This window comes from Orbicella faveolata, unplaced genomic scaffold, assembly GCF_042242905.1.
Source record: "Orbicella faveolata isolate gen_17 unplaced genomic scaffold, um_ofav_v1 contig_2, whole genome shotgun sequence".
Lineage (NCBI taxonomy): Eukaryota > Metazoa > Cnidaria > Anthozoa > Scleractinia > Merulinidae > Orbicella > Orbicella faveolata.
Genome location: NW_028301547.1, coordinates 22,608,715 through 22,627,500, shown reverse-complemented (window position 1 = coordinate 22,627,500; position 18,786 = coordinate 22,608,715). Strand labels below are relative to the sequence as shown.

The 18,786-nt window shown below is 38.5% G+C and overlaps 3 protein-coding genes across 4 annotated transcripts in view; 2 read left to right on the top strand and 1 right to left on the bottom strand.

Moving 5' to 3' along the window:
* The window catches only part of LOC110054911 (uncharacterized), a 15,004-nt gene extending 12,475 nt beyond the window's left edge, over nt 1–2,529 (top strand). For both annotated transcript variants that reach the window (XM_089290359.1, XM_089290358.1), the window contains exons 13-14: nt 20–92; nt 787–2,529. In XM_089290359.1, the coding sequence (XP_089146485.1) occupies nt 20–92; nt 787–834 (121 nt within the window). In that variant the 3' untranslated portion in view covers nt 835–2,529. The remainder of the gene's footprint in view (nt 1–19; nt 93–786) is intronic.
* Nucleotides 2,530–2,989: 460 nt separating this feature from the next.
* LOC110054912 (putative sodium-coupled neutral amino acid transporter 12) lies at nt 2,990–12,108 on the bottom strand. The gene is made up of 10 exons (XM_089290361.1): nt 11,947–12,108; nt 11,451–11,572; nt 8,645–8,729; nt 7,435–7,534; nt 7,241–7,299; nt 7,045–7,075; nt 6,602–6,701; nt 6,053–6,149; nt 5,546–5,639; nt 2,990–4,842 (listed from the first exon to the last, which is right to left on the bottom strand). The coding sequence occupies exons 1-10, from the start codon at nt 11,986–11,988 to the stop codon at nt 4,100–4,102; spliced, it is 1,473 nt and encodes a 490-aa protein (XP_089146487.1). The 5' UTR covers nt 11,989–12,108; the 3' UTR covers nt 2,990–4,099.
* A 45-nt stretch (nt 12,109–12,153) lies between these two features.
* On the top strand, nt 12,154–18,205 carry LOC110054924 (N-acetyltransferase 9-like protein). Its single transcript, XM_020761298.2, has 7 exons — nt 12,154–12,279; nt 12,846–12,955; nt 14,344–14,403; nt 14,980–15,057; nt 15,639–15,698; nt 16,262–16,356; nt 17,403–18,205. The coding sequence occupies exons 1-7, from the start codon at nt 12,203–12,205 to the stop codon at nt 17,544–17,546; spliced, it is 624 nt and encodes a 207-aa protein (XP_020616957.2). The 5' UTR covers nt 12,154–12,202; the 3' UTR covers nt 17,547–18,205.
* Nucleotides 18,206–18,786: the final 581 nt, after the last annotated feature.

The following is an 18,786-nucleotide window of genomic DNA, read 5'->3' as shown; positions in this document are numbered from 1 at the left end:
AAAATAATCCTGCATTTAGTTCTTCAGATAACATCCCTTCCAAGGTCAAATCTATAAACAACCCAAACTACGAGAAAACTTTAGAACTCAAGGTAAGTCCTCCATTGTTTTCACATTGTAGTGTGCATTTTACTCGTGTATAAAATACCGTCCAACAATTCTCGGTTGTGGGTTGTTTTTCATTGATTTGCGAGCATAAGATAGCATCTTCTTCAACAAATGTTACGATATTTTGTTTCAGAAAGCTTAGCAGTATCGTAACCATTTTTTTTCAAAGCTGTCAATGTTAAACGCTGTAGGATACCAGAATGGTAATTCAATCAATTTTCTAATTGGCTCAAACAAAATTTGGCCAAGCAATAGGAGAAAGAAACCTACTGTCCAGTAGTCGAGACGGAAATAATACAGTAGATTAACCTTTGTAAGCTATTTTTTAATTAGTATTACGTGATTTTAGCCTGCACTGACAGTAATGCCCGAGCTTAAATTGTTTGATCGTTTTAAATGACCTTCCGCTGTGTATTTTTAATGCTTAATACACTTGAAAAAAATACCGGATTCTGATTGGCTAAAAAGGAATGCAGATTTCATGTAACACGAGTGCAAATTTGTTAGCCTTTGAAATAATTTACTCCCGTCTATTCATTCCACATCACACTCGAAATCATGTGATTACACGAACTAACAAGATCTATGTTCAAACGCTTTCAGTCTTTCAGTTTCAAGTTCAGTTTGAGAATATTTTTTCCCACTTAATGTTTATTTTTATTTCTTCTTTCGTAACAGACTCATGAATACGCTGTTCCAGATTGTCAAGTGAAGCCCAGCTGTTAGGCGTGGCGTACATAGCCCGGAGCAAACGGAGACGTATAAATATTAAGTTGAAATTGTAATCAGGTTTCAGAAACGTCTATTTTGTAAAATGTGCCGGGATATCACTTGGAAAACACCGCCAAACATTTCATTTCCACGGGTTTCCGGGGCCCCGAAATCCCTGAAAAAACAGTAGTAAATCATGAATTTTTCAATATATTTCTGAGTAGAACAATTCTCAACAAACGAGAGAAAGTGTTCAAGAAAACGATAATTCAAAACAAGCGAAAACAAGCGAAAACTGACGGTAAATAGAGAGTTGAAAACTGCAATCAGTTAGCAGTGACGCACGCAAAGATGAGGGAACTGTACAGTTATTGAAATGTGTGTAACTGAGTGATGAAATTGTGGATGTAAAGCCCCGGTAAAACGATCGCAACATTTCAACGCAACATATCCCATCATTGTTGGTCCAGCATTTGCAACCTCTGGCGAAACGATCGCAACATTATTTGCGTGCGTTTGGCCACCCTGTTGGGACGTGTTGCTACGTGCTGGGTATTGAAAATCAAACTAGCAAGCATGCCCTGGCACAACACTGTTGCTCGAACCTGGCCATACGACTACAACATCATGCAACATCCTAATGTTGCATGAAAATTTGACCATTTTCGAATTTGAGCCAACAACACCCAACATGTTACAACATGTCGCAACACGCCGCAACAGGGTGGCCAAACGTGCTGTAAACTCTGTGCACGTTTTCTCTTCTTTAAGAGTATGACGTTTTTTTCTTTCCATTATCCCCGTTTTGTAGATTGTGAAAGAAGATTTATTTAGGTACCAGTAGCTGCATAAGTAGAAGTGTGCTCAGTTAAACTGCAACCACAATTTCAGTATTTATTCGACGTTTTTGTGCAACGTTTCCTCGATTTTATGTGACGAGAAATACCTTCATCGCCTTGCATAGAGTCAAAGAGGTTTGCTTAGTTTGAAACTACAAGGTATAAGAGTAAGTAGTGAGTCTGTCTTTAAGCCTAAGCTAAACAACAACGGGAGTGAACAAGAATTTGAACTCTCGCTTACGTTTTGTCCAATTTTTTATGCATTCTCGTAGAGTCGTCGAGAGTATTTTCTCGTTTCCACTAACTTATTGACTCTCGTTTAACTCTTAAGTTTCAACTTTTTAAGACAACTCTCGTTCTGGTTTGGCCCGGGCTTTACAGTCAATGTACGAAAGTTAGTTTATTTAATGCGAAAACACAGCTGAATAATAAGCTTTCGTGACAAATCCTCGTAAAGTATCCGAAGCAGCCCGAAGCATTTCCGATTAGTACCCAGAAGCACGCGCCAAAAGTTATGACGACGGCTTGCCGCTGGCTCGGTCACCTGTCGCGGACAGGATTTCTGAGTGTAAAAACGAATTAATGGAACATTTTTGGTACGAAAATTCTGAAAAGGGTCAAGGTCGGTTTTTGAACAATTGTGTGCAAGTCTAATAAGTTAGCGTTAAACGTGTGGATAACGTGTTTATAGTTACTAGTAATATACAATACTCAAAGAGTTAGGAATTTTATACATCCACTATGTGATTTCTCGAGTTGTTTCTCTATTTTACACGCTGTAGCATGATAAGGGTCATCGTACAAGTTTGTAGTATATTTTTAGTGTGACAAAGGGCATTAACCAAGTTAATAAACGATATTTTTGTTGCAATCGAGGAGACTTGTTTCATAGACGGGTCTGCCAGCTTTACCTAGTTCCGGTTTACAAACAAATGGGAACTTGTGTTGTAAGGTTTAGCTTTATTGGTCCGGGTTGTTCGAAAGGTGAGTAACGCTATCCACGGGATAAATTACCATCCAGTGTCTGTGGATAGCGTGGTTTGTTTTGTTAGGACTTATCCACTGGATAGCGATTTATCCGGTGGATAACGTTATCCAGCCTTCGAACAACCGGGGCCAGATGCATTTCATTCACCTAAGTGACCCATCCTCTCACGCATTCCACCCTCACCCTTGCCACCCCACCTCTCTGTCGACCTTCTAGAAATGTTTCAAGGGCTCGCATCTATCATAAGCTACATTTACCCTACTGAGCCAACAGCCTCTTCGTAACAAAACCGTGATAAATATAAATTATTATTATTATTATTAATCACGAGACAAATTCGTGATAAATATAAATTATTACTTTTATTATTAATCTCAAGACGCGACCTTGGAAGTCGCTCTTAGGAAAGAAATTGCCAACTCGGAACAAAAGACTGACTTCAACCGCTAGTGGCCTGGGCCCGTCTTGAAATCAACGGCCTGTACTTGTAGCCAATAGATGTCATTTTCGATGTATTAAAATTAATTTAATTTCAATTAAAACCTTAAAGGAGACCGATCTGCGCGTGGCTGGAGCTTTTTTTGACCCCTAAAAGATACCAATTTAAACGGAAATGACAGCGTTTTCTACTACTTCTTCGCGGGCAACCCCATCAAGCAAGATACTTCGGTAGCTAAAAGTAGTGCTGTGTCGCCCTAAAAACCCTAAGTGAGAGCAAAATGCGTGATTTACATCCCAAGGCGAGAAGACGAGCATTTTCGATCTTTTCACATGGGTTCCTCTTGGGGGTCAGGCTCAACATGGTCGCTCGCCCTGGAGGAAAAGTGCTCCATTAAATAAAACAGTCCACTCGTGAAATTATTATTAATTAGCCCTTATTGGCTCCATTTGTTTCAGACTCTCGGATTTCAGTTATCAATTAACGTATTTGCCACAAGAATAAATCACAATATTAATAGTTCAAATAATGATAGAAATATATCATAAAAATGATAGTGACAAGAAGGCTTGGGAGAAACAAGAAAGCTTGCATAAGAATAGTCTACAGGGCCGCAGCCAGAAAGAAAATTATGACTGAGGCAATGCTCATGGTTAAATTCTCTTCTGCATTTAGCAGCTTTTTTACTTTCTCCCTTCAAAGAAGAAACCACAGAAACCAAACAAATGACAGAGGCAAGTGTCTCGGTTTGCCTCATATTGGCTACGTCCCTGTTTTAATATTATTGAACGTCTTGTGAGTTGAAAGCGGAGGGGAAACGATTTAAAAAAATAACAATGACTTCAGTCGTTATCGACTATTGTGCCCAAATCTGATGGCCTAGAACAATCTTCAGTTCATAAATTTCGTATTGCAGTATTCTCAAACTAGCTGACTATCCTATCCATCATCAATTCAACTCTTAAAATAATATACATTTATCCCAACCATATTATATCTCAAATGTTCCGTCAGTTATTTTTTAGTGATGATGTGATTTGCAGTCACAAAGGCTATACACACAAACGCCCAGCCAACCACAAAAAGGATCCATAGAAGGCGTCCAAATGGTGACCTATGCTTGTTGTCATAACAACCAGTCATCGTCATAACATGTTTCTTGCCATAGTACGCCAGGCAGGCGGGGATTATATACTGCACCCCGGCCCCAGCATACGAGCCCGTCACCCCTACAAGAATTTCCAAGTTTTGCGTGATAAAAGCCACGATAATCGGTAGGGTAATGGTCGCCAGTGGGAACGCAATTCTGTCCACTACCCAAGGGTAAGGTCGACCTTCACGGTGAAAAAGGTTTTTTAGATTGTCGCGAAGGGTTATTGATATAATGGGGAAGTTAGTGCTGAGGGTAAAAACCGGAAACAACGCCAGGAAATAGCCCACGAACTTCCCCGAGGAATCCCAAAAGTTGAGCGTGTATAGGTCTTTCAAGTCCTCCGCGCGAAAGGTAAAGATGGCGGTGAACGACAAGAGCGCATAGAAGACCATGACGACGGCGAAGTCCGCGATAAAGAGAAGCGTGATGCGTGATTTGTTTTTCATCGGTGTTATAAGGGATGGGAGAGAGTGCTGACACATGTAGGAATACACGCAGACTCCGAACAGATTGGGAAGCCCTGAGAAGTTCGCCGGAGGGGTATCGTGTTTCCCCTTGCCTTTACCAATCTTCACCAGAGCAAGCACAATCATCATCATGAAGGCTGTGGAAAAGAGAAGTGAAAAGCATTAAGTCTGAGTCAGCTGTGCACGAGAGTGGTTTTCAAAACCAATACAGAAGTAAGCACATCTGACCAATCACAGAACACGCAAAAAAATTTACAAAATTAGCCAATCAGAAATGAAAGCATGAACTGGCAACCGGTGAAAAGCGCGGGAAAACGCGTGCAAGCAGGGTCACGAGGTCGCTCCTAATTGGCTGAAAAAGCATCAAGTTTGCTCTGATTGGTTCTAAGCATTTTTTTATTCACTGTCGAAAGTTATTGTCAGTGTTTGCTTTGGTTTTGCGGTTTCTGAGCTCTGTAACTGTTTCAATTAGTGGAATGCGCACTAACCTGGAATAAATCAAAGGGAACAAGCTGTTCTGTCAACCAATCAGGAGCTAACCTTTTAACCAATCATTACTTGACTTAAATGCGTTTTCCCGCGCTTGGCACCCGTGTCTTACTCGTGGCTTGTATTTGATTCGAGTTCTGATTGGCTCACTGTGTCATCTGCATTAGTTGTGATTGGTTTACAAAAAAAGGCGTAATGGAGGACAGAAAGACTCTGATGTGTCATACTATACAACAAACAAGTGTTTTTTTTGCCATCCGCGCTTCTCGTCTCCTTGTGCGAGGTGATCTAAGCACTTACTAACCCGAAGAAAATGAAGCGACACTACTTGCAGTTTAACCTGCTCCTCACCTATCCATCTCATAGCCGTAGTAAACATCTGCAAGTATTTCGTCTTCTGTACATTGAAAAAAGTAAAAGGTCCTAGTGTGACTGTGAAAATTGCCTGGAAAAAGAAGAGAAAATTTGTTCAGCACATATTACGGGAGCCACCTTTGGTACATGATAGAAAACAGATTCTACACCATCTGTTTTGGGGAAACAAAATGAATGCGAGGTCGTACGGCATAATGTGATCTTTCTCAGCGGAGACTGAACTAGAGCGTATTATGTGCCTGAGGAGTCCCTGAGGAGTTTCTGATTAACAACTTACTGTTTAATGAAAAACAACACAAGCTCTCCAAAAGCTTTACGTCATATTGACGTCAACAGGATACGTCATGTGACGTAGCAACATCCCTGAGGGAAACGGCTGGTTGTTAAGCAACAAGACATCTGCCAAGATCCTCTGATTTGACAAGAATCAAAGATTTCCATATGAACGATCTTGGATCTCTTTTGGAGAACCAAAACACTTACCAGAAAGATTCTGTAGACACTGATTTGAGTAAGAGAGTTCCAACAGGGTTCAGTGGTATCGAAGGAACTGGAAGAATCATTTCCACTCAAAGATCCACTAAGAAAAAATAAATAAATACGTAAGCCTTAAGGGTTGCTGACAAGTGTTATGGATGGCCTATACAATGACTAGCTTGTATTGCTACTTCCCTTTGATAGGGTGGCAGACCATTGCAAGTTACCAGCTGGCGGGGTTTCATGTACAAGTGCTTTGTTTTGGTGGCAGAGCCTCTAATGACTGAGGTAATATGTAAAGCCATGAGGAAAAGGGGGGCAAAGATCCCCCTGTTGTTTCTCCTTTGTGGGCTTTGTAGCCTAAACAAAAGCTACGCTCATTTGCTTGCAAAATCCTGCCAGCCATATAGGCAAAGGTTTCCTCTGCCATTTTGCAGTTCTCGGCGAAGAGAGAAACGTGAGGACAGTTGGAGGGTTACTACTGTCTGACCCATAAAATAAAAGAAACAAGTGATCAACAGGAACCCTAGATGTTTTAAAGTACTATAATCTTACCATGCAACTTGTGTGAGGGACTTTGGAACAGCAGCTGCATAAATTGCCAAGTCACCATACAGGTAGAGAGCAGTACAGATGTAGAACAGTCGTACTCCAACTACATTTACGAGATATAAAGAAGAGATGAATTAAGCTTGAAGAGAAGAAAAAGCCAGTGCGCAAGAAAAAGCCAGTGATTTACGGGTTTATGTTCGGAAGTTCTTTCTATACCACTGATAACCTGCAGTCATATTCACATGTTTCTCTGCGCTCCATATTTGCTTCTTCTTGTTTTACCGGCTGCCCAAGAAAACCACACCCATTTCTTGTGTGACCACACTGTGTCAATGTGTGACAACCCTATTCCCATATTCTCTCATTTTTCCAAGAGAACAAAACAAAACAAAACAAAACAAAGAATGACCTGATCACTGATTAAATTACCATATTTGATAACTTACATTTACTGAAAAACATATTAGCCATTTGACCCTGTTAAGAAAATAATACAATGACTGTTAGAAAACATCTTGTGAAGTCATGTCATTATCATTGGTTATAAATTTTCTCAGTTAATTAAAATTAATAATTTATTGCTATGTATTACATGCACAAGCAACACGAAACCACAGACAGAACACAGTATACAATACCCACCATTTCTACTCGCTTGGATATATCATAGAGGTCATATCTTTGTACTGCACTATCTGCATCTGCCAGACAACAAACAATCAAATTACAATACTGTCTGGCTTAGATGTTCAAGAAGAGTAAGATATAATGTAACACTTCACAATAATAATAAATTATTATTGTTCTACAGATTTTGGTTTTACATAATTACTTACTTATAAGCAGGGGTTCATCTTCGTCAGAGGAAAGTGATTCATCAGGAGATATATTTGCTCCAGAAGTGACGCCAGAGGCACTTAAATCAGAAGGACGTATCTAGAGAAAGAAAACAAAATTTGTGACAATCAGGATAGTGCCCTCATTGGTCAACTTTGGATATCACCAAATGAGTGCACCAGAAATGTGGGCATTTTTGACTAGGGCTATGATGTTGTACTGATGCCCACTCAGGATAACCTGGTTTGTATATGTAATAGGACTACACGCTGTCCAATTTGGAAATAATTGGATGAAAAAAATTCCAAGGACAGCCAAAATTGGACCAGGCCACAGGCCAAGTCCAATTTGGCTGTCAGAGGAATTTTTTCGAATCCAATTATTTCCAAAGTGGACAAGCATGTAGTCCTGTTACTTATTAATTATATAGCTCGTGAGGCAATACAGCTTTGTAAGGAAAACTACAGTAACTGTCTCTGAAGAAAAACAGACTAGGCCCTCAATCTTCCGAAACTTGGGAAAGCTTCAAAAATATCCGGTGATCTTCAGAGATCGCCGGAGATTGTCACAAGTCTTCGGAAATCCTGGGAAGTGTCTGGGTGATCTTGGGAAATCTTCGGGTGATCTTCGGAAATCTTCGCAAGTGTTTGGGTGATCTTCGGATGTACTCAAGTGATCTTTGGAAATCTCCGGAGATGTTCGGGTGATATTTGGAAATCTTTGTAAGTGTTCGGGTGATCATCAGAAGTCTTTGGAATTGTTTGGTTGATCTTTGGAAATCTGCGGCAGTGTTCAGGTGATCTTCGGAAATCTTTGGAAGGTTTCATGTGGCCTTCGATAATCTTTGGAAGGTTAATAGCTTAATTTCATTGACTGAGACAAACTGTCCTATTTTTTCCCAAATTGGACAGTTTCTGCGTTTTTACTCAAAGTCCTTTTGAAAACTGTCCAAATTAAATCCCAAATTGGACAGTTTTCAGAAATTAAAGGATAATAGCTGTGCTGACAATACTGGATTAACTGACTGCTATATAATTAAACCTGCAATAATATTTTATGCTGTCTTGTATGTCATAAATGTCACATGGAATATAAGATTCAATTCAAATTTTCCGACAAGCATCCCCAAACTTTTCAAATGGGAATGCTCCCAGGGTTCAACTGTATCTCAAATAAATTATAGCTAAATTAAAATGATATTATGCTTACTGACAGGCTCTTTTCCACTTTTCTTAGTCTCAATGTGGCATTAGCGGCAGCCATCGCTTCCACCATATATGTGGCTGTTATAAAACTGCAACATATAATTTTATTATTGTTCAATGATTGATCATCAGTTGCTACGCTGCGCTATATCTATACGATACTCCTGAGGAATATTATTATATCTTTCAGTTGTCTGATTGTATTTATTTATTATAATATTTCTCAAAACATTTTAAACTTGAAGAAATTGTGGAAACCAAATAAAGCAGATGGAAGACAAGTATAAATGTTGGATACCTGCAAGGGATGTCGACTCCTGGGAGGGGGACTCCTATATGAAAAAGAAGGCAGTACCCCTCCTACCTATGGGTTGAAAAAAGTAGTTTTGGCACCTCTTTGGGTGTTCAGCCTCAAAAGGTCCATGGTGGGAGCCTCACTGTACCTTTTAGGGTATTGAGCCGAAAAAATATGATCGGAGATATTTGACAATCAATTGATTTATAATTTTGTTTCATTTACGCTAGGAATTCAAAGCTCACTAATAAAAAAAACAAAGATTCAGTTAATGTGTTGTTTTTGAATTGATACCTCTTTAGTGTGAAAAAAATTTCAAGCCACTCCCACAAAACAGGACCTTGGTACCTCTTAGGGGTTCTTTTCAAAATTTTTTCGATAAGCACCCCTGGGGTTGATGTTACCGGTTAGCTGAGTCAAATCTGAGACCAAATCAAACCTACATTTTGGTGTATTTTTAAGCCTAAAATTAGAATAATTTTCAGTTTCAAGATCAGCGTGCGGATGATCGAGGGCACAGCCTGGGTCAATTATGGGCAACCCTAAAACATGGAATCCAAAAACCGGAAACCGGAACTGGAAACCAGAATTTTTCCAGAATTCAGAAATCAGAATAACTTAAATTGAGAATGAAGACAGAAAAAAAATCACTTCAGCGATGTCCAGTAACTTAAAGTGGTACTATGATGAAAATCGCATCTCTCCTACCTAAGCCATTTTAAAACATAAACAAGTAGTCTGTATGAGAAGAAAAATGCCATTTACTATTTTCAAATATCTCTTTTCGTTCCTGAGATATTCAAGTGTTTAAATTAGCCAAACGATGACGCCATACACTCAACCAAATTTTAATCAAATATGATGAAGAAAGATATCTCAGCCAATTTGTATCAGAAATGTTTGATTCTTTGCAATAAGACTCTACTAAATGTGCTCCACAATGAGCTTAACAGTTTTGTTACCATGGCAACATACTGGGTTCCAGACCTACCCAATATTAACAGCTTTTCTGGCCACCTTTAACAATCTATTTTGATATTTGCTAATGGTGTCTCATACGTACGATCCAGCAAGCATATAAATATGTTAGCTCGAGTTTGTGGCCTTGTTTAATGTTTTTCAAGCTGAAAATCACTAACATATTGAAATCAAGTGAGTGGGGACTGGAAAAGAGTGAGTTGCTATGGGAACATAATTTTTTTACAGTCATAGGTGTGTTTCCTGTAGAACTATTAGCCTACCAAGTTTCAGTGGATTCTGCTGCAAATTGACCAAGATATCTCTCTTTATATACATAATATAATATTGGGTTGAGTGTATGACGTCATCAGTCATGTCATTAGCATATTTTACGCATTTTTGAAACTTAAATATCTCCAGAACTAATGCAGATATTTGAAAACGATAAGCAGCATTTTTATTCTTTCATGGAATTCTATGTGATACACCTAAAAAATCAAGGGGTAAAAATTTGATCATAGTACCACTTTAAAGTATGGGTAAATTTATCCACCCGAAAACAAACTAAACCTAATTGAATAGTGGTTAACCAGCTATGCTAGTGGATCCACTTTTTTTGAACAACTGGGCGAGATGCATACATGTAGCTTAAGGTTGTTTGAAACTAGCCATGTTTTTTTTTTTACAATTAGAGTTTATAGTTCAAGCTGAGAGCAAAAAAAGACAAAAACAACATTTTCTCCTCAAAATTTATCTACTGGACATTATTGAAGTGGTCAATTATTTCTGCTGTAATTCTCAGTTCCATTAATTCTGGATTCCGGTTTCTGGTTTTCATATTCTGTGTTTTAGGGTTGCCTGTCAACTATCATACATAGAAATCCAGAGTAAATAATCTTATTGTTTTAGTATAAATCTACTAGTGGTTCAAAACTTTATCTAAATCCTCTTCACAGACACCTTGAAAATGCAAAGAAGCAGCGGTCATTTTGTTCACAACTGCACACTGCTACGCTACTCACTATCTACAGCAGAATAGATAGTGAGTAACGTAACCAATCAGAGAATGGCATTCCTGATAGAACACTGTCTAGTAGATTTATACTAATGTACTGTATGTTAGATAATACCAATGTTCTTATGTGGGAAAGTTTATGGTGAAAAAACCTATTATCAAACGCATGAGCGTCATATGATCTCAGTGGCGGATCTAGGGGAGGGGCCCGGGCACCTTATTTTGGGTGAAAAAAGAAAAAATCACAGAAGGAAAAATAGCCAGCGGGGCAATCAAAACAAAACCGGGCCCTCCCCATAGCTCAAGGTATTGATCCGCCACTGTATCTTGATTGTTGTTAACGATAGACAATAAGTATCCTTGTCTGTTTGAGGGTATACAACACCAACAGCAACAACTTTATTAACGTGGTTAAAAATAGCCGAGAGTCAAACCCTCTACTAATTGGGGACACCTACTAAGTAGAAGGGCATTCGTATAGAGTAGAAGAACGCCAAAAACACTGTTAAAAACACTGCTGGTCCACGATCACGAACTAACCTCATGAAACACAAAACCCCAGTGAGGACAATTGCAACCATCCAACCGGCATTTGAAAAAGCCTTGGGCATAGTCAGGGCTCCAACGCCAATAATCAGATTGAAAACATATATGAAAGCAACCTGATTTGAGACAGGAGAAAATAAAACGATTGATCAATACGTTTACATGAAACATATACTATTCTGCTCCTGTGGAGAAGTTTTATAGCGGCCTTTCTCGAAGGCGTAACGCGTGGAAAAGATTTTATAGCTTGATCTCAGCCCGTTCATATTAAATTTTCGTTTGCGTTTTCATTTAAAACCGGGTGTGATAAAGGATCTACTGAACTGAAGAAGTTTTAAATTGAAAACGAAACATTTCTTTAAGATAGCATGTCATTTCCTTAGCAAATTAGGACGAACAAGACAAGGAACGTCTCTTGAGAACATCGAACCAATCCGGGAACGAGGGAATGTTTCGCCTATCTAATAATTCACTAAGTCGATATACTCACTGGAGAAGAGTAGAGAGAACCTGTTTCGGTGACAGCAACCATGTTCACTTGAAAAAAAATATTTGCTAAAAAGGCGAGTGGTAAAGTTGTTTGGCCGCTTGTGAGGTTACGACTTAGAGGTTACGACACTAGTCACAAGACATACTTCCGGTGCGTGACTTTGACTGAAGGAATGGAGACTGGGCGCGACTAAGTACGACCGCTCAGGTATTTACTGTACTTCATGTAAGCGTACGTGTTGTGGTCACAGTCAGATATGAAAGTAAACAGTGAAACAGTATTAGCAGGAGAAAGGATTGTTTTAGTTCCCTACAAGAAAGAACACGTACCAAGGTAAGGGTAAGGTGAGGTAAGGTAAGGTAAACTTTATTTGATAAGAAGGTTGAAAGCGGGTAGGCAGCCGAAGTGTTGATGTGAACCTACTATACACAAAATTTAAAATTTTACTTGAGAGTACGAGAAAAAGAAGAAAAGAAGAAACTAATTTCCAGATTTCTCTGTGAAATGGAATAATTTAAGCTTAAAGTCTAATAATTGATAAGCGATTTAATATTAAAAGCATAATTGTAAGCTACAAAACAGTAGTTATTAATCCAGAAAATAATTTAAAAAAACACTTTTCTTGCTTTTCTACAGAGTTTCAGGAACACAACCGTTTAAATTATTAGTTATTAAATATAGTACTATTTAATATGTCCTATGGGTATTTAATATAACCTCTACGTACAAATCTTGAAATTCTATAAATAAATAAGCTCAGGTTCAAAAATTTGCCCTCAGAATTACCTTCCACCCCCACCCACCTCCCCTCAGAAGCTTGCATGCATAATTTTAATGGTCAGGAACAAAGCATACATTTGTATAATATTTACCATTTTGAACATGTATAATGTCTTTAGATATCATGACTGGATGCAGTCACCTGAACTGCTGGAACAAACAGCATCTGAAAGACTTACACTGGACCAAGAATATGAAATGCAACAAAGCTGGTTCCACGATGAAAATAGTAACTTTTATTGTCTTAAAAGATATTTCCGAACTTTTTTATACTTTTGGAGATGCCAAAAATCAGGCTGGATCCGATGATTTGATAGATATGATATTTTTAAGGGGAAGTTGAGAAACTGCTATTAATAGTTAGTTATCTTAATATGACCTCCGTGGGATTTGAACCATGACCAGAACCAAGTTGTATTTCTGACTGTCATATGAGCTGCACAGGGCCAGATGGGGAAAGTAACACTGCCCAAAACTTCTCAAGGCTAAAACGAAACATGATCTATTCTGTAACCTAACCGGAAACTAATAATTAAATAATGCAAATGTAACCCATTTTCAAATACTTAGACTTTAGGTAGCCCTTATCATCCCCCAGGGTTTCTTCAAGTAAGTGAGCACTCAAGCACAGGCAAAAACTGCCCATGCATGCCTTTTTTCTCCATAGGAAACATGATTTTCACATTTGCCCTGGATCTACCAACAGTAACTACTACCCTGATAAAAATAGGCCACCACTTGTAGCTTTTGACTTCAAGTTTGGTCAGCCATCTGAGTGGTGACATACCTGGTACAGTCGAACCTCCACTATAATATAATGGCCACCTTTCTATAACAGCCACTTTTTTCATCCTGGCAGACAGTCCATACAGAATTCACTCTTCTTTTAACCTCTCCACAACGGCAGCAGTCACTAAAGCAGGTTTAAGGGTGCGTTCCTTTGGGGTGATCTGGATTACGATCAGTGATCTAGTGAAGATCTGTCTAGATCATGGTGCATCAAAGGAACCAATGAATCCATGACCAGAGTGGATTCATCGGTTCCTTTGATGCACCGTGATCCAGACAGATCTTGGATTACTGATCCTGATCCAGATCACCACAAAGGAACGTACCATTAAACTACCAAAACAACCTCTCCACGACGGCCAGTCAACAATTACTGACAAATGGTGTTTACCAAACCCTATGTTATATTGTAGAAGGTCACAAAACTTGATCCGTACAGCTCATGGTTGGCAACTCTGTTTCTGTTTGGTTTCTTTTTTTATTGATATATTTTGATTGTGTTAGGTACTTCTATGCTACAGTAAGCATTTTTTTATAAAATATAAAATGTTGTACCCTGGAAAAAACAAGTGTCATGTTTACACCCCTACCTCCCCATAACAGCCACCTCTCTATAGCGGCCACTTTCATCAGTCCCCAAGGTGGCTATTGTAGAGAGATTCGACTGGTATTAAAGGCTAAAGATCAAGAGAGCTCCATTAGGTGTGGTGGCTTACAAGAGTGACAAGGGACTTGATATTTATCCTTATGCTAATCCTAAAATAATCTCCTTCCATCTAACCTGATCCAGTCCAATGTGAATTGTTTCCTCACGCCCTTGTTTTCCAGAGTGTACGTTTATCATTTTGGACAAAAACAAATGGCTGCAGACTGAGATGGCAGAAATAGGTTTGTGAACTTTCAATCAACAATCATTATAATCTTAACGATTTCAATCAACGATCATTATGATCATAAAAACTCTATAAGGGTGCCTGGTATTTAATTAATGTATTAGAAACACAGTTGAACCCCTTGAGTGTTGCCTACATGACATACTCAGTTTGTCATAATTTTTGTCCCTCAGGTGCCTTTAAGTACTTATGTGACATACTGGGTAGGTCAGAATTTTAAGGGATTTAATCAAACTCCTGGCACACTGGAAACAACTGTTATCAGCATCTGAGACTCGTGGGAGGTTTCCTGACAGACTTCTGCGTCCCATTGCTGTGGCATCATATGGATATCAAATTATATCAACCTCAGTGAAATTAACTGCATTGAAGAGACACTTTTATGGCCTCATGGAAAATGTTTACCTGTCCAAATTTTTTATGTGAAAAATCTTAATATGGCATATGAAGGTTTTTACTAGGAAACCATTTTCAGTGAAAATGGTTTGGCACACAGCGTGCACAATGGCCAGGCACTGCAAGGGGTTAATATAAATAAACTTAATGTATGCAATTCTATTTTTATTTGAAGAATGCATGGCAGGTGATGTCAATTTGTTCTTTGATGACTGTCAGCAGGATACTGCAGAGATTGAAATCATGATAGCAGGTACAAATAATCGAGAAAAACTGATCGTTTTGAATTCAACTCAGTGCACTGCATTAAGGCAAACATTTTGACTCACTAGCCTGTTGGATAATAATATGTCTGATTTTACTGGCCAACACAACAAATTATATTTTAACTAGCCAAATTTTCTCCTGGGTCTTCTTTTTGGTACTTTTTTTTAATTAATTTTTTTTCTGACTGCAGCTCACAAAATCTAGGATTTTAACTCTTAAAACTGTTGGTTTTGCAGAGGTTGAATTTAATTTAGGTCAAATAAGATATCTGTATCTACTTTCTGTCACTCCCACTGTCTTTATCATTTACATTACGCTGTATGCAACATAACACCATGAGAAACCTAGTGGTAGTCTCTTTGGCAGCTGTTACTTGGATCATCAGGTAATGCTCCTCCTCACAAGTAATGGCAGTCAAAGAGAATACCTGTCCAGAAGCTGAGACAGCTTTATTTGAAATTCGATTCCATCCCAAAAACTGCACTTGTTTACTGTGCAAATGTCAATCACTCCATTTTCAATACTAATGTGATTAGTATAACCCAAATTTACCTTATCCCTTAACAGAGCCATCTTGTAGAAGGTGTGGCCTCGGAAGAGAAGCTTTACTGACCATGATGAATTATGGTATGACAAAAAAACCATGCTTAAGTTAAGCATAATATTATTGTTAGTGACCCTTTAAAGAGCCTAAAAATGCTTTGCAAAAACAGTTTTAATCTTCACTTGACAATTCAACCTCTACTTGTCTAACACAGTTTAAACAGTTTCCCTAAATTTCACTGATATGGCTGGCTCACACCATTCGTGAACTGACTTCAACACCCTTCTTAACCGGTCCACTTAAATGTAAAGTCTGCATTGGGCCAGTAGCTCATACTGCCAGAGTTTATACTGTTGTCTATAGCATTAAGCAACTAGGAGTATTTCAACTCCTGCTTGGAAGAGATGCTAGTCTATCACAGGGTAACTCCTCCTCCAGTACCCATTTGTGCACCTGGGAGGAGAGAGGCACTGTGGTCAGAATTACGTGTCTTGCCCAAGAGCACAATGCAAGGACCCCATGGATGGCCAGGGCTCTAACTCCATCTGGAGTCCGGAGCACTAACCATTAGGCCACCGTACCTCCCCAAGGTAGACAGTTATTAATTATATAACATAATGTCTATTTCCTCTTTTCTGGATCCTAGGTGTCACCAACTTGGGCGTACAAAAATATGTAGCAAAGATTGGTTGCGACAACAAACCAAGTTTAACACTTTTCCACATACTAGGATTTACTGAGGTTTGATTTCAAAGTCCCATTTTTGCCACATCGGTGACAACCTCATTCCCAGGATCTGGCAGGTCTTCAGGCAGAAAGATGAGAGACCCTGGGAATGAGGTTGATGTCTGTGATTAGATATTATAGAAGGACTGTCCAAATTACATTTTTGGGATCATTGCCTTTATTTGCAAAGGTCTGTCTTTAGTTAGGTATAAGGATAAGAAAACACTGTGTAATTAATTAGATGAAAGTAGTTTAACTAATATAGCAAACATGCTGTTTTTGTTTTGCCATGGAATCGGTAGCTTATGAATATCCTGGCTAGGTCTCTACACTGTGTACTAAAGCCAAGACTATTAACCAATCACAGGGCTTGAGAAAATAAACTTGAATTCCGGCTGCCCTTTGGATCAGCAGCTTTCAAATTTTGTTCTTGGGCAAGACCTAGTTAACTTAGCCTCTTCCAGGCGTTCAGTTAGTTGTGGTCAGTGCCAAAAACAGCCCATGAAAAAATAAAAAATTAAAGCACTTTTTTTATTTTTTCGCATGCTGTGCTGTGCTCCAACTAACTGAACGCCTGGAAGAGGCTAACTTTCTTTTGATTTAGTTGGCAGACATCAGGCAAGTGAGAATGAAAAGTTACTTGGCTAGCAGGAAAATCTACTTGTCTCAGACAACTGGAAACCTCTGAATCAACACAAGATTTGAGCAGTTTTCAATCAATTGACCTAAAACCCAAACCGAAGTAAACACAATGTAAGGACACAGACAATCCAGTGAACCAAAAGAATCAAAACTCAAAGCAAATACATGTGGTTGACACAAAGCATGGGAAGAAAATGTGCAAACCAGTCATGATTGGTTTTGGCTTTTCTTCTGATTGGTTGAGAAAGTAGTGCGAGTAGTTTAAGCCAATCACTTAGGGTAGTAGTGCAAAACCAAAGAAAATGCAAATCATTTAGGTCTTTTGTGACTCAGGTCAAATGTTATATTGTTTTTTCTTTGATAGCAATGTAGGAACAAAGCTTTTACTAAGCTGAGTGTTGTGTCTCATTTGATTACAGGTTTCCGTAAGTGAAGTTTTTAAAGAGATTACTTTAGAGATGCAAGTAACAGAAACTGTCCAAGAAAGGCTTGCACAGACAACCAAGCACATCTGTGTCCATAAATATCCCTACAGACCTGTCCTGACCTCAGACACAAACTGATGATCAATACTGGCAGATGTGTTTAAGTTTTTCCAACCTCACTGCATTATTTTCTGGGGAGTCAGTCAATCATCTCACCTACGTACTATGTAAAGACGTCCTCTGCTTTCCTTGACCTACTGGGAATGGCCTCATGTTCTCAACATGAAAGATTTCATTTCTATCTCACTCAGAGATACCCTTCTCTCTTCACAATTTTTGTTTTCATAACCGCTTTTATATTTAACATCAACAAGTGAATTCTGATACGTACATTGCTCATTGCAAAGAAGAAGATTTGAAGAATAATAATTATTATAACATCTTAACTTATGGACATGTCTTCCTGTCAAAACTGAATCAACAGGTCAGTACCCGAGGACAGGAATGCAAGAGGATCTGTACAAAATGATCCTAAGATTTGCTAATTAAAAGTAGCCATTAAATTTGAACTCTTTGGATCAGACAGTGTTTCAAGTTGTGAAAATCTTTCTTCACCTCAAGCCATCAATAGAAATACCTGTATTGAGAGTGATTGAGCTAGCCTCTTTAACATGTTGTCCTCAGCATTTTTTTCAAAATGGTGGCACAAGCACCCAGGGCACGCCTTTGTTGAAAGGGTCTCGGGCTTCATTTGACAATGGCCGTGTAACAAATATAATAAAATTATTGAAACACAATGTCCAAGTCTTCATTTTCTATCGTAATAAACCAAGTTACTAAGTTCATGAGAAGTAAAATTTGCCATACAAGCAGCATAAAAAATACAACCGAATATTCAGGCAATATATAACTTTGATTATAATCCACCAAATATTTACACTCGCATGCTAATATTGGTCTCAATGCATCAGGTCAGTGAACATATACCCCAGCTAAAAGAGGGGAATATCCATAAGGCAAGTGATTGTCCCTTATTTTCAAAAGATCCTGCAGATTGTGATACATATTTGAAGGTTAATAAACACAATAGCCTCCATTTGACTTTAAAAATATGCTCTGCCAGAGTGTTTTGTCCTTGAACATCACCTGTTCTTCAAAGCTCACAGTTTTCATCAAGCTTCGCTCTTGGAGACTGTTTGCTTCTTGAAACAAAAACTGTCCACAGAAAAATATCCAAGCATATTTTTGCACCAAATGGAGGCTATTGTTTATATATCGCAAAATTGTTTTGTATAATATTATTTTAATTTATGTTCATAACATTGATATCGTACCCTAGTATAGACAAACTAGAAAAGAAACTATCAATATTTGATAT

Excerpts from the sequence above, each read along its gene's own strand:
- LOC110054912 (XM_089290361.1), bottom strand. The coding sequence starts at position 11,988 with ATGGTTGCTGTCACCGAAACAGGTTCTCTCTACTCTTCTCCA. Across the intron at positions 7,300-7,434 it reads AGATGAACCCCTGCTTATAA|ATGCAGATAGTGCAGTACAA; the intron begins GTAAGTAATTAT and ends GTTGTCTGGCAG. Across the intron at positions 6,702-7,044 it reads TAATATGTTTTTCAGTAAAT|TTGGAGTACGACTGTTCTAC; the intron begins GTAAGTTATCAA and ends TCGTAAATGTAG.
- LOC110054924 (XM_020761298.2), top strand. The coding sequence starts at position 12,203 with ATGAAAGTAAACAGTGAAACAGTATTAGCAGGAGAAAGGATTGTTTTA. Across the intron at positions 14,404-14,979 it reads GACTGAGATGGCAGAAATAG|AATGCATGGCAGGTGATGTC; the intron begins GTTTGTGAACTT and ends TTTTATTTGAAG. Across the intron at positions 16,357-17,402 it reads ACATACTAGGATTTACTGAG|GTTTCCGTAAGTGAAGTTTT; the intron begins GTTTGATTTCAA and ends ATTTGATTACAG.